We start from the raw sequence: 14,100 nt of genomic DNA, 5'->3' as shown, positions 1-14,100 counted from the left end.
GAGAACTTTCTCTCTGTAAACAATTCGCCAAAGAAACAAGGAAAGTTTCCTATTGCGGTGAATGTTTCAATTATACGATTCACCATTCAAGAATCTGCATTCGTATATGGTGAAGCTCTAGATTTGTGGACGATAGGTATAAATTGAAGACTTGGCGATACACAGCCAGAACATAGGCAAACTAAGAACTGGACAGAAACTTCCATCATGGTAGTTTGCCATGTCTTGGAGAGTGATGAAGGACTACCGCTGCGGTCATCTTCAACTTCCCTGTCCTCGATTGCGCCCTGTAAGCGGCAACTTCAGTCTTCTCTTATTTCCAGAGATTCTTTCCTGACTCTCGTGGACTCAACCCTTGACTTTTAGGTCCAGTTTTATTTGTCGTCAATGAACTCTCCATCGTCAATCTCCCCTATTTTCCGTCCGATTTACAACCAGGATATCAAAACCCCCACAGCAAGCAAAAATTGACCACAAAAATTCGAATAACCCTCACTCGTATATCTCAAACATGACAAGAGCTATCAATTCCACCCTCAGTCTTCAAAATCTACCTGACGAGCTCTGCTTCGAACTTAAGCTCACACAATGGTGTGGAGGAGCAGAATTTGCGTCTTTTGTTGAGACAGCTTTGCTAACGAGAGAGAGGTATTTATCCTGAGTTCTTCATGCCTTGGGACAGGGAAGTTTCAACTCTGAGAGCTTCGGGGAGTGAATGAAGAACTTATTGAAACCAAAAATGATGTTTAGGCGCTGTATTTGGAGAAGCAGATGGGGGGGCGTGGGTTGTGGACCTCGAATCAACAAACATAATTGACTTCTCGTATTTATTCACCACACTTGTCAAACCCCAAATTAACCACGCCTACATTCTACTCCCTGATAAATAGTATATATTCCCCTCCTCCCTCTACAGATCAAACACCAAGCAATACGATGGTTTTGATAACGACCTGAATCTCAAGCTGCCATGGCTGCGAAATAGCCTTCCTCCCATCCCCCCTCTTGAGCAGGCCCAAGCACCCCAATAGTAATCCTCCTATTTCTCACAGAACTGCTTTCCTCAGTATTCAAGTCAAGTTAGATTGATCCAAGAGAGTGATATGAGGACGCTAAATAATAGTATGTATCATCTGACTAAGAGTACGCACTGTCATCTTCCACTTCACTATCAACCAACCTATTAATTCCTTGTCACTATACACCTCAGCTCACTCCTGACAAAAGTGGAATCTACTCACGCACTTGATCACTAACTCACCCACCCGAATTTATATCTTACACTTCCCCAAGGTGCACACTACATTCACAACCATCTCAGCTCATCTCATCTCATCCCTCCCCGACTCTTCTTCTTCTTCTTCTTCTTCTTCTTCTTCTTCTTCTTCTTCTTCTTCTTCCACCTCACATGGTGAGTGGGGTAGGTAGGATAGTATCCGTGTGTAGTAGAGCAGGCAGCGAGAAAGTGTCTTGACTCTTGAAGACGAACTTAATTAGGACTGGGGGATTGAGGGTTGGGGGTATATTTACCGGAGAAGTTAAGTTAAGCTAGGGAGGGGAGAGGAAGGGGAAGAGGAAGAGAGGGGAATTTAATCACAAATTCCAATTTCGTGATTGAGTAGGTCTTTCAAATTGAATTCGAGTGAGCGATTGAGTAGGCTGGAGATATCTCATGTCTATTCATTGCTTCTGCTAACTACCTAGACTCTGTTACTTAGACAATGCTGTAGCTATTCCTAACTTTTCATCTCGATCCACACATCTAAACTTGTTTCTCTCGCCCCAAACTTTTCCGCCAATGATAAATTTTACATGTCCATCCAACAGTCCAGTCCCTACATCTGATTTGAATTTCCCATTCCAGCTCCAAACGCCTGATCCACCCATCCTTATCAAAGATACCGCTTTTCGCCCTAAAACGCCATGCATGCATGTATGTGATTCATACCAACTAACCAACGCCTAGATCCCAAGAGAACCTCACATCCTCCCATCAGTCCAAACATCAAGTTTTTGCATCTCCATCAGTAGTTCCACAGAACCTTATGATGCAAGACCCGACTCCCCAACCTCTCATACTCCAACCTTCCCATCCAACTCTCATGCGTCGTCATCCTCGCATAAACACTAGCTCCCTTCCAGACCACAACCTGCCCATCCATATCCCTAGGTGCCGAGCCCACGAGCAGCTTCTCAGCGAGATCAGGTCTCTTAGCTTTGAGTTTCTCCTCGAGGAATGGTCCGAAGCCAGGTGTTTTGGATCCGCCGCCAATAACCATAATACCGCCAGCGAAGTCACGCAGTTTCTTCTCGTCGCCACGAGCGGCGTGCGTGATGCTTGTAAGGATGGCTTGGTCGAGAGGGGCGATGGGAAGGATTGAGTCACGCTCGATGGCGAGATCTTTTTGAGTGCGAGCGTGTTGGTCGACGAACATTCCAGGGGGGATTGGAGTACCGCTGTTGTGAGTTCCGTTCCCAAATTGATAGGGATTACCGCTTGGCCCTGGAGAGCCGCCGTTTGTACCGTTCCCGCCGAATACGACCGGGCCGGATGGGATGGGAGTATTTGCTCCTTCTGGTGCTGGGGATCCGGCTGCTGAGGTGACACGGGAATAGCCGTTGGTTTCGCTCTCCATACGGGAGAGAAACGGATTGGGCTTCTCCTTGGATGGAGTGGCTAGTTCAGCATTGCCATTCATGGAGAATCCGTTTGCTGTCGTGGCGATTGAGGGCTTGATGCTAGTCAATATGGCAAGCTGGGCTGCAGATGAAGGGTCATCTGGAATGTCGACATCATACGCATTGTATGAACGGTCAATGAACTTTCGACGACCAACCAGTTTATGGCTATTATCGAACAGGGATGGATCCCAGAAACCCATGGGAGCCATGATGACTTCGTCATACGTCTTAAATTGGTACTTGTGTGTTGGCTGATTCGGAACCCGAAGATGGAAGTCGTGCGTTCGACCTGCAATTTCGGAATAGTTAAGTGTGCAGTAACTTATTTTGAGCTCCTCGGCAAGCAAGAAATCATATCTGCGCTTGAGATTGATATCGGAGTATGGGAAGTGATCGTGTAGCATCATTTTTATGAAGGTGTCCGTGACATCGGCGCCACCCTGCTTCAGGTTGATTCTCGAATCTTCAATGCACATGCCATCCTCGACACAGCATATGGAAGTCTTCTGAGCCCCAATATCAACAATACAAGCACTGGTATAACCAGCACCGTAGGTCCCGGCTAAACTTTCCTGGACGAAAGCAACTTGCTTAAATCCAAATCCAGTCATACACATCTCCAGAATTTGTTCAACATATCGTTTGTCGTATAGGTCCGGTATGACAATAACGCAACTCATTTGCTCCCACTCCAAGCTATGTGTCAAGCCGAGCTCCTTCCGTATGGCTGATTCTACGACAGCTTCAAAGTCATCAAACAAGTGCTCTTTGGTCAGGTAATCGTTTTCGTGAAACCATCCTTGCTGGATTGGCCAAAACATCTTGTAAGGAGGATCGGAGTCGTCCGGAATCCTCAGAGCCTCCATACCAGTAAAGTACGAAGCCGTACTCTTATCATCCTTCGCGACATCCGTCCACTCAATCCGAATAGGATCATTATGTTCCGGAATCTTCTCAGGCACAGCCCGTCGATTGAAGTTGATAACCAGTTCCTTCGAGTTCGGCAGAACCTTGAACTTATTTGCGCGCATGTCAACCTTCAGCGCATTCGCCATCTTCGTAATCCTCTTCGAGAACTCCTCTCCAAAGAGCTGTTCTGGCGTACCATCTAACTTCTGGCGTTTTGGCCGCGCTTCGTACTCCTGCGACTCGCTTTCCTTCCATTTACAGGCTATGTTCATAGGAATGCTCTTGGGCAGGGCATCGCTCGCGAGACCTATCCTGAGGTTCTGACTGCCAGGGTGGATGACAATGATCTTGGAGAAGTCCGCCCCGTCGCCTGCCTCATCTCCATCTTCGTCGCCGTCGGCGTTGGTGGGGATTGGGACGTCGGTGGTTCCTGTGCGTGCGAGTTCTCGGTCTCTGTCTTTGGCGTTGCGGATCATTCTATCCCGATTGGCGTCATTTTGGAGGCGGAATGGGAGGATCTGATCATCCCGCTTCATGTACTCCCTAAGAAATAGTTAGAAGATGCATAGAGAAGCTTTGCGCTGGATATGGAAAGGAATTGAAGCTAGGGCGTGTTGGGGTTGAGGGAATCGGCTTCGTTGAAATCACAGTCGCTACAGAGACGTACGTGTAGTAATTCTTCTGGTTGATCATTGGCACTTCTGGCCAACTCGATTGCTTCATGTTGTTGTCTGTACGTTGGAGTCCTGGAGGGTTGCGCAGGTCAGTTCTGAGGGTTTTGATCTGGGTAAGCTGGTCGTACCTTCCTCGCGCAAGAGCGCCTTCCCCGATTTCTTGCCCACCATCTTGTCGGATTCGAAAGGGAGTGTATGGGGTAGGAGCTTTCAAGATAAGACCGACTTCGAACAGAGTCAAGGTTTGGGCTGTGGTTTGTGAAATGATGTTTGAGTCCTGGAGCTTCCCAAAATCAAAATATCCAAGATGTCAAGGGAACAACGCGAGGCTGAACCGAATCCATGTTCAAAGCGCTGCTTTACAGGGTTGTGGCTCGAGAGTGAGGGCTGTTAAAGCGCCGACAGATATGTCCCATTTGGGAGTTAAAGGTCAGGTGACTGTACATAAATGCACACATGCCCTCAATGTCTACTTGCAAAGGCATTGGTTGAGTCTATGATTAAAAATTAAGGAGACAGAAGACCTTGACTCTATGAATAAATTCCGCTTCTAAGACTTCTCGGAGATGCAAGTCCATGAAGTGTTTCTCATCGACAATATCCGAGCAAGCAAACAACCCAACAAGAGCCACCATAATGAAATAAAATGAAGAAGTGGTCGAGGAGAAGTTCTATATTAGGAGATAACCGACTTCAATATCTTTCACCTGGATTTTCCAGGCGTAATTGATCGGACGGGAGAAGACCGATCCATTCAATTGTCCCCAGGATATCCCTTACTAGAGGTCCTTCTTCTGAATTGGCGAATTCTTAGAGGGCCTTCTTCTGCTTTTGACACTCCAAGTCTACATCTACTTATGAAGGGATTATGATCCACTAGCTAGAGAAAAACACATGTATCTTGCAGTGACCAAGCAAGAATTCAAGCTTAATTCTCCCAAACATAGTATACCTTTTACCTTTTACCCCTCCTCACAGACATCTACACTCCAACCACGCTTCAATGCACTCCAATACAAGAGTACTTACACTTCACCGATAACTCCATCAACCCCGATAACTCCAGATTTAGAAGATTCTCCAAAATCCAAGTCCAAGTCCAAGTCCAAGTCCAAACCCCACCAAAATCTCCATCAACCTGCGTGCAGTACGCTTCGTAGGTACAGTACAGTACAGTAGTACGAGTCAAGTTCTCTCTCGCACCCCCCCCCCGAGATTACGACGACACAACAACAACAACCTGCTCTCACACCCCCCAAAACCCCAAACCCAGCAACAGCAACGTCACGCGTCTCAAATCTCATACCTCACCTAGGACATCTTCATACCGAGTAAATCTTACGAGTCCAGTCCAGTACCGTACACCCACCGAAAAAAAAGAAATCCACAACTCCCCCACCCCCCCCAAAAAAAACAACCTCGGACTCCAACAAACACCCATCACGGGGAAATCTAGTCTCCGAACCTGCCCTGCCCTCTGACCTCCCCTCGCTCCCCTCCCAGAACCGCATTACCTTATGTAAGCAGACGGGTTTTGACACCCGATCCAATTAAGTGGTGGGTGCGGGTGGTGGGGGAGGTGGGAGGAAGGGGGGGGGGTTGGTTTCCCTTGCATAAAATATCCGGGGATATGCATAATTCCATTCCTACAGTAGGTAAGGTAGGTAGGGGTTTGCTTGTGAGGTGGGGAACCAATGAATGGGAGGGAGTTGGGGATGGGTGAGGAGTTGGGGAGGGGAGGTCGGCCAATCGGTTGGGCCTGTATACAGGATGTTTTTTGACTGTTGGCTAAGGTACGGAGACTTGAGGGGATGGGGGAATTTTGGATTGGATTGTTGAATTGGATAGGATTGGATGCGCGTAGGTATTGGAGGTGGACGGATGTGGAGTGGAGGCAGAGGCCTGGGTCTGATATTGGCAACTTCGTGATTACTGCTTTGGGAGATTACAGAGATGAGAGGGAGGGAGTGTTGGGTGGTTGCTTGGAACTTGGAAGTCTAGGTAGGGTGGATATGATACGATATGGTGGATTCCATTGTTGGTTGAATCTTGGAAGGAAGCAAGTGGTAGGAGTACTGTAGTCTTGGGGTGTTTGTTGCCTTGCTGTCACTGTCAGAATCAGGAGACAGACGGGCACCAGAACTGTCCGGTCCCAAGTTCTAAGTCCCCGAAGTCCAACTAATTGAGTCAAAGGACTGTATTGGCTACTCATCCTCATCAATCGTCATTCGAAGCTGCCTTCCGCTCTATCTCTTCTTGAAAAGGGGTAATGTTCTCAGTCATTGTTTGCGTCCAGGTTCTTCGCGTTCTCGGGTTCTGAATCGTATTCCCCATTCAGCCAAATCACACCGCACCGGCAAGCCACATGTAGGATCAACAGGGCGCAACAATGTAAGATCTCAGAAAAGATTTGCTTGACTCACCCCGTACCTGCTGCTCCTGTCGTTATAGTGTATTGTTACATTACCTTTTCATGTAGTAACCTTCGTAAAAAATAAGATGCGGTGAGAGATTCATTCAGGAGCGTGGTGTGGCGAGAAGTTACAAGTACACTTGTGCATGCATGGTGGAGTCGTTCCTTTGCCATGCCGTGCTCATGTTTTTGTATGCCCAGGATCTGTAACGTAATTTACAGTCAAAGTAGGTAAAGTAAGGGTCTCGCAGGGGGAACGAGACCGAGACGCTACTCAGTAGTACAGTAGTACAGTACAGTAGTACAGTACAGTACTTAGTGAGCCAGACTCGCCAGATTGGCTTACAGATTAATATTTGCGTCGGAATGGATCCGAAACTCAATCACACGAATACGCGCAACGTCTTCCCTTCCCCTTCCCCTTCCCCTTCCTCTTCCCCTTCCGAGGGTCTTTGTGGCGTCGGCGGCGTCATTTTGACGAGTGCTTGTTCTTCCTCTGCACAAGCGGACTTGTTTCTTCCCGAGCGGTGGATAACTCGAACACACACACACACACACACACACACACACACACACACACACACACCGCAAGCACCACTCCACCTTTTCTGCCTACGCAGCAGCGCAAAGCGGAAGGCGACAAACTAATCTAATGGGGAAATCTAAACTGCGACCCTCGTTTCGTGGTCAACTACATTACATCTGCCTGGCCCTCCCTCTCCCATCTTTTTTGCTCTATTTCACCATTTCTGTTTTCTCGTCTACTGAGCTGCACCCCTCCCTCTCTTTACTTACTTACTACTATCCCTTGGTGCACTGTTCATTCAGCCCCACCTTCCACCTGCTTTGTTAACAGCCTCGCCCTGTTGACATTCCATTCGCATTCGCATTCAAGAAACCAACCAAACTCCACGATATCTTGCTTGCACAGATAACAGAAACTCCATAGCTCTCACGACTTCATTCTCGCAGACAATCAATCAGCAAAACACCACAGAAGCCAGTCCTCAATCCCAAGCCGCCTTCCATGGCTGGCGACCCAGAGAAAGCCGCGGTCGAATCATACCAGGCCTCAAGTCGAGGCGATGGAGATTCCACAGACGGCCACGACTCGACACGAAAACAAGAAACCGCCGGCCAGACCTCGCAGGTCCCCTCTCCTCCCTCCGACCCAGCAACTCTCACCAAGATCGACTCCAGCTTAAACGTCGACGTCAAAGATGAGGAGGACATCTACGCGCATCTGCCGCCCGCAGAGGCAGAGATCCTCAAGAGACAAATCAACATTCCAGTCGTCAAGTCGGGCTGGAAGACCCTGTACCGGTACTCGACCACCAACGATATCATAATCATGGTTATCAGCGCTATATGCTCGATTGCCGCGGGTGCGGCGCTGCCTCTTATGACGGTCGTTTTTGGAAACTTGGCTGGGCAGTTCAATGGGTATTTTGCTGGTACGACGTCGAGGAAGGAGTTCAACGATACGATCGTAACCAGTGTCCTGTATTTCGTGTACATTGGAATCGCGGAGTTTGTCACTATCTATATTTCGACTGTTGGATTCATCTATACCGGAGAGCATATCAGTGGCAAGATCAGAGGGCATTACCTCGAGGCTTGCATGAGGCAGAATATTGGTTTCTTCGACAAACTTGGTTCTGGAGAGATTACGACGAGAATCACGGCCGATACGAATCTCGTACAAGATGGTATTTCCGAGAAAGTTGGATTGTCACTTAATGCGCTGGCGACGTTCATTACGGCTTTCGTTATTGGTTTCATCAAGTCCTGGAAATTGACCTTGATTCTCTCCTCTACGGTCTTCGCGATTGTGGTTATCATGGGTGGTGGATCCAGCTTCATTGTCAAGTACAGCAAGCAATCTTTGGCTTCGTATGCAGAGGGAGGAACTATTGCTGAGGAGGTCATTTCCTCCATTCGAAATGCTACTGCCTTTGGAACCCAGGACAAGCTTGCTCGTCAGTATGATGCCCATCTGGCGAATGCTGAGAAGTATGGCTACAAGGTCAAATTTGCACTGGCTATCATGGTTGGTGGCATGTTTATGGTTATTTACCTGAATTATGGCCTTGCTTTCTGGATGGGAAGCAGATTCTTGGTCGGTGGAGAGATTGGTCTTGCTGCTATTCTGACCATTTTGATGTCCATCATGATTGGAGCATTCGCCCTTGGAAACGTCGCCCCCAATGCTCAAGCTTTCACCACGGCCATCTCTGCTGCAGCAAAGATCTTCAACACCATCGATCGTGTCTCCCCATTGGATCCTACTTCAACTGCTGGCAAGGTTCTGGACCACGTAGAGGGCACGATCGAGTTGCGAAACATTAAGCACATCTACCCATCCAGACCAGAAGTTACTGTCATGAAGGATGTCAGCCTCCTGGTTCCAGCTGGCAAGAAGACTGCTTTGGTCGGTGCTTCTGGAAGTGGAAAGAGTACAATTGTTGGATTGGTTGAACGTTTCTACGACCCAGTTGGTGGACAAGTTTTCTTGGATGGACACGATGTCAGCACTCTCAACCTCCGCTGGTTGCGCCAACAGATCTCGTTGGTCAGCCAAGAACCTACACTTTTCGGTACCACGATTTATAAGAACATTGCCCACGGATTGATCGGAACCAAGTATGAGAATGAAAATGAGGAGCGATGCAAGGAGCTCATTTATGAAGCTGCCAAGATGGCCAATGCCCATGATTTCATTACCGCACTTCCTGAAGGCTACGAAACCAATGTTGGAGAACGTGGATTCCTCTTGTCTGGAGGACAGAAGCAACGTATTGCAATTGCAAGAGCTATGGTCAGCGATCCAAAGATCTTGCTTCTCGACGAGGCTACCTCTGCATTGGATACAAAATCCGAGGGTGTGGTACAAGCTGCTCTCGAAGTTGCTGCTGCCGGACGTACAACCATCACAATCGCTCATCGTCTCTCGACTATCAAGGATGCTGACAATATCGTTGTCATGACTGAAGGCCGCATTGTTGAGCAGGGAAGCCATGACGAATTGCTGTTAAAACAAGGTGCTTACTACAACTTGGTCGAAGCTCAGAAGATCGCCGCAACACAAGAAATGACACCTGAGGAGCAAGCCGAACTTGATGCCAGAGACGATGCCCTTGTCCGACAGAAGTCCAACAAGAGTCTAGGATACGAGGAGGATCCAGATGACAAGAACATCGGTGATAAGTTGAATCGTAGCGGCACACGGCAATCACAGTCATCCTTGGCACTACAAGGCCGCGCTACACCTGGCGAACAGCACGATTCTCTCTGGACATTATTGAAACTCATTGCCTCTTTCAACAAGACCGAAATTGGACTCATGTTAATTGGTCTCTTCTTCTCCATCATCTGTGGTGGAGGCAACCCTGTCCAAGCAGTCTTCTTCGCCAAGGAAATTATCTCGCTATCCATTCCACTTGAGAACTCTCTTACTGGTGCAGAGATTCCTGGAGCTCGTCGCCGTCTACGCGATGATGTCGACTTCTGGTCTCTCATGTACCTCATGCTTGCTATCGTTCAGTTCATTGCATTCTGTGGCCAAGGTGTTGCCTTTGCATACTGTTCCGAGAGACTCATCCACCGAGTTCGGGACCGAGCTTTCAGAACTATGCTGAGACAGGACATTGCTTTCTTCGACAAGGAGGAGAACACCGCCGGAGCATTGACTTCCTTCCTTAGCACACAGACAACTCATGTGGCTGGTCTTTCCGGTGTTACCCTTGGCACGCTTCTTACAGTTATCACTACCCTAATCGCGGCTATTGCTGTTAGTACGGCCATCGGCTGGAAGCTCGCCCTCGTCTGTACCGCTACCATTCCTGTTCTTCTTGGATGTGGTTTCTTCCGTTTCTGGATGTTGGCACAGTTCCAGTCTAGAGCAAAGAAGGCATACGAAACCAGTGCCAGCTTCGCATGTGAAGCTACCAGCGCTATCCGAACCGTTGCTTCTTTGACAAGGGAGGAGGATGTGCTCAAGATTTACATCGATTCTATCAATGCTCAGTCCAAGAAGAGTTTGAACTCCGTGTTGAAGTCTTCGCTTCTGTATGCCGCATCGCAATCACTCATGTTTGCTTGCGTTGCCCTTGGCTTCTGGTAAGTTCATCGTACATATTTGTTGAACGTGGCTCACGATTTTTAGGTACGGAGGACAACGTATCGCTGATAGAGAGTACAACCTGTTTCAATTCTTTGTCTGTTTCTCTGCCGTCATCTTCGGTGCCCAGTCTGCTGGTACCATTTTCTCCTTCGCACGTAAGTTTTCTCTTCACGACTTCCTCGTTCAGTACTAACTTCAAGCAGCGGATATGGGCAAGGCGAAGCAAGCAGCACAAGAACTCAAGATTCTCTTTGACCGAAAGCCTACAATTGATTCCTGGTCTGAAGATGGAGCACGCCTCGATCATGTCGAGGGTAACATCGAGTTCCGCGACGTCCACTTCCGCTACCCCACTCGACCAGAACAACCCGTCCTCCGCGGTCTGAACCTCACCGTCGCCCCCGGCCAATACATCGCCTTGGTCGGTGCATCCGGCTGCGGTAAATCAACCACCATCCAACTCCTAGAACGGTTCTACGACCCCCTAGTCGGCGGCATCTACGTCGACGGCAAAGAAATCTCCAGCCTAAACCTCAACGACTACCGCTCCTACATCGCGCTCGTCTCCCAAGAACCAACCCTCTACCAAGGTACCATCCGCGAGAACGTCCTCCTCGGCGCCGACCGCGAAGACGTCCCAGACGAAGCTATCGAGTTCGCCTGTCGCGAAGCAAACATCTACGACTTCATCATGTCCCTCCCCGACGGCTTCGCCACCGTCGTCGGCTCCAAGGGATCCATGCTGTCAGGCGGTCAAAAGCAGCGTATCGCCATCGCGCGTGCGCTCCTCCGCGACCCTAAGATTCTCTTACTGGATGAAGCTACTTCGGCGCTGGATTCCGAATCGGAACACGTCGTGCAGGCGGCGCTGGATGAGGCTGCGAAGGGGAGGACGACGATTGCGGTTGCGCATCGGTTGAGTACCATTCAGAAGGCGGATATTATCTATGTTTTTGATCAGGGCGTTATTGTGGAGAGTGGGACGCATAATGAGTTGATGGGGAAGGGGGGGAGGTACTCTGAGTTGGTGAATTTGCAGAGTCTGGGGAAGTCGCATTAGAGTGGGGGCTGTGAGATGTGGGGGTGGGAGTTGAGAGTTCTTTTTCTGCTTGCTTGCTTGGCTTGCTTGCTTGCTTGTTTGGCATGGCGATGGTGTTGGTGGATGTTTTTTTTACTCATGTACGCGCGGCATACATACATACCTACATACCTTGACGTATGTATGAGAACGCCACGTTTGGCACTGGACTTGCGTACATGTATACAGTTTTTCTTCCTCCCATAATAGGTGGCGTCCAGGAGTCGACGATCTTTGTTTGTTCTTTTGTCAGTTTACAGGTGGGGGTGGGATAGATCAGAGATGGGGGAGCTAACTCAGCTCAAATTTTTTTTTGGTAGTTTTGTGGTTGTGTGTGGTTGGGTTGGTTGGGTGGGTGTATGTTAGAGAGAGAGATAGAGAGAGAGGGAAGAGATAGGGAAAAAAGAAGACTGGAAGTGGAAAGTGAAAGTGTGAAATTATGAGAATTGAAAATCTCCGCTTGACACAGAGAGCGACACAAAAGCTAGAAGACCAAAAAATATACAAAAATTGAAACTAAATCTAGCTAGGCAGGCCTTGCCAACCTGATCATTTCTGCTGCGTATCTATAAAATGTCTTCAACCTCCTCGAACAAACTCGCTACAACAGAATCCAAGTCTACCTTGTGACCAAGCCGTAGGACTTACTGTACAGACATGCCAGATTTAAGTCAGACTCAACTCCAACCCAACGCACCCCAACTCAACCCAACATATCTCAACCCACCCGCCAGCCAGCCAGCCAGCCTAGCAGCCCTGGTTTATCACGAGTTCGACTCGCACTCGGGCTGGAACTCATCTGTGCTGCTCTGCTCTGCTCTGCTCTGCTGCAAAGCTAAGTTAGCTAGCCCCTTTTGTCTGTGAGAAGTAGCTCCTGTGTCTCTGAGAATAGGAAGCTAGTATTATATTAATTATGATGATATGAATGTAGAGGAACTGGAATTCATATCCTTGCTTTAAGGATGCTCTGCTGTGGGTGTGGGTGTAAGTGTGTGGGTGTAAGTGAGAGAGAGAGAGAGAGAGAGAGAGGGTGGGGGGGGGGGGGGGGGGGGGGGGGGGGGGGGGCTGGGTTGGTTGGGATGGATTCGGTTGGATTGGACTGTTTTGGATGGATTGGACTCGATTGGATTACCGTTTTGTTTTGTTTTGTTTTTGGATGGGATGGAACTTGATGTAGATAGGTGGGAGGGGAGGATTACTGTTCGTTTTGGTTTTGGTTTTGGGTGGGATATATAGGTTGGATAGATGTAGACAGATGGGAGGAGGGGGAGTGGGGAAGGTGGAAGGTGGAAGGGAGGGGTTCGTATTTTTGAGTTGAGTGGTGGAGATGATGTGGTGAGATGATTTGAGAGAAATGGCTTGGTCTGGTATAGTTTAGGGTGGGTTGGTTTAGTCTGTGATACATATTTACAGGCGGGCATTTAGGGAGGTGCTGATCATCTCATCTCAGCAGAACTGTGAGGATGATGCGGAATCTTCGGTTTGGTTTGGCTTGGGTTGGGTTGGGTTGGGGTAAGTTGAGTGGGTGGAAGGGAGATGAGGGAGGGAGATGCGGAAGACGAGGGAGGTAACCATGAAGGTGAGCACTGTTAGGGAGTAATTGAAAGGGATAGGATGAGAGGAGGATTTGAATAGACAGGCGAGGTATAGAGTTGACAGAGAGTGTCTTCTCATCACTTCTCTCTATACTTCAAGAAAAATTCCATATGCAAGCACTCTGTTCCTTTACCAGGGGCATGAAAACATCGTACAGCTCAATCCTGCGTTTTTAAAATCCAATCGTAGACCGCAGTCGGCAAGTATAACTATGGATTGTCGTCGCAGCTTTGCTGTACCAGGCGGGGAGTCTTTAACTCGGATTATCTTGTAAATACCAGTGAGCTGTTAGAATTAGGACTGTTTGAAATAATAGGTGGGTGAGGTTCGTGAATCTAATTGTAGGTCAGTGATAATTGGTGGATGATTAGTGATAGAAGTTAAGATGTGAGGAGATGAAAGAGAAAGGGAAAGAGAGGAGTCTGTTTATGCTTGTTATCTGTGTTAAGAACCTTGCTCCTCTACCATCTAACTCCTCTCCTTAAAATCTCTTTCTGAAAAATCAGCAGAGTCTTTCCGCTGTCCAGCTCTCTGCTCCACTTCATCTCTCACAGGATCAGTACTTGGAACCTCCGGGCATGTGCTTTGATAAAGTAGAAATTGGGATTGAGAGTGAGAGATCTAG

At 48.4% G+C, this 14,100-nt stretch overlaps 2 protein-coding genes across 2 annotated transcripts; one reads left to right on the top strand and one right to left on the bottom strand.

Moving 5' to 3' along the window:
- Positions 1-1,655: 1,655 nt before the first annotated feature.
- Positions 1,656-4,550, bottom strand: ARP8 (actin-like protein arp8). Its single transcript, XM_058503152.1, has 3 exons — positions 4,394-4,550; positions 4,259-4,337; positions 1,656-4,134 (listed from the first exon to the last, which is right to left on the bottom strand). Exons 1-3 carry the CDS (start codon positions 4,434-4,436, stop codon positions 2,025-2,027), a joined length of 2,232 nt encoding a protein of 743 aa, XP_058362086.1. The 5' UTR covers positions 4,437-4,550; the 3' UTR covers positions 1,656-2,024.
- Positions 4,551-6,863: 2,313 nt separating this feature from the next.
- On the top strand, positions 6,864-12,416 carry MDR1_3 (GTPase-activating protein). The gene is made up of 3 exons (XM_058503151.1): positions 6,864-10,797; positions 10,844-10,956; positions 11,005-12,416. The coding sequence occupies exons 1-3, from the start codon at positions 7,706-7,708 to the stop codon at positions 11,859-11,861; spliced, it is 4,062 nt and encodes a 1,353-aa protein (XP_058362085.1). The 5' UTR covers positions 6,864-7,705; the 3' UTR covers positions 11,862-12,416.
- The last annotated feature ends 1,684 nt before the right edge of the window (positions 12,417-14,100 follow it).

Source organism: Cadophora gregata (genome assembly GCF_030347475.1).
Source record: "Cadophora gregata isolate MNR1 chromosome Unknown scaffold_3, whole genome shotgun sequence".
NCBI lineage: Eukaryota > Fungi > Ascomycota > Leotiomycetes > Helotiales > Ploettnerulaceae > Cadophora > Cadophora gregata.
Note: the sequence above shows the minus strand (reverse complement) of the source record. Positions and strands in the feature narration are given on the sequence as shown.

What these genes read in the sequence shown, in the direction of transcription:
- ARP8 (XM_058503152.1), bottom strand. Translation starts at nt 4,436, where the DNA reads ATGGTGGGCAAGAAATCGGGGAAGGCGCTCTTGCGCGAGGAAG. An exon ending in GGCGCTCTTGCGCGAGGAAG is followed by an intron (nt 4,338 to 4,393) that starts GTACGACCAGCT and finishes GCAACCCTCCAG; the next exon opens with GACTCCAACGTACAGACAAC. An exon ending in AACCAGAAGAATTACTACAC is followed by an intron (nt 4,135 to 4,258) that starts GTACGTCTCTGT and finishes ACTATTTCTTAG; the next exon opens with GGAGTACATGAAGCGGGATG.
- MDR1_3 (XM_058503151.1), top strand. Translation starts at nt 7,706, where the DNA reads ATGGCTGGCGACCCAGAGAAAGCCGCGGTCGAATCATACCAGGCCTCA. An exon ending in TGCGTTGCCCTTGGCTTCTG is followed by an intron (nt 10,798 to 10,843) that starts GTAAGTTCATCG and finishes CACGATTTTTAG; the next exon opens with GTACGGAGGACAACGTATCG. An exon ending in TACCATTTTCTCCTTCGCAC is followed by an intron (nt 10,957 to 11,004) that starts GTAAGTTTTCTC and finishes AACTTCAAGCAG; the next exon opens with CGGATATGGGCAAGGCGAAG.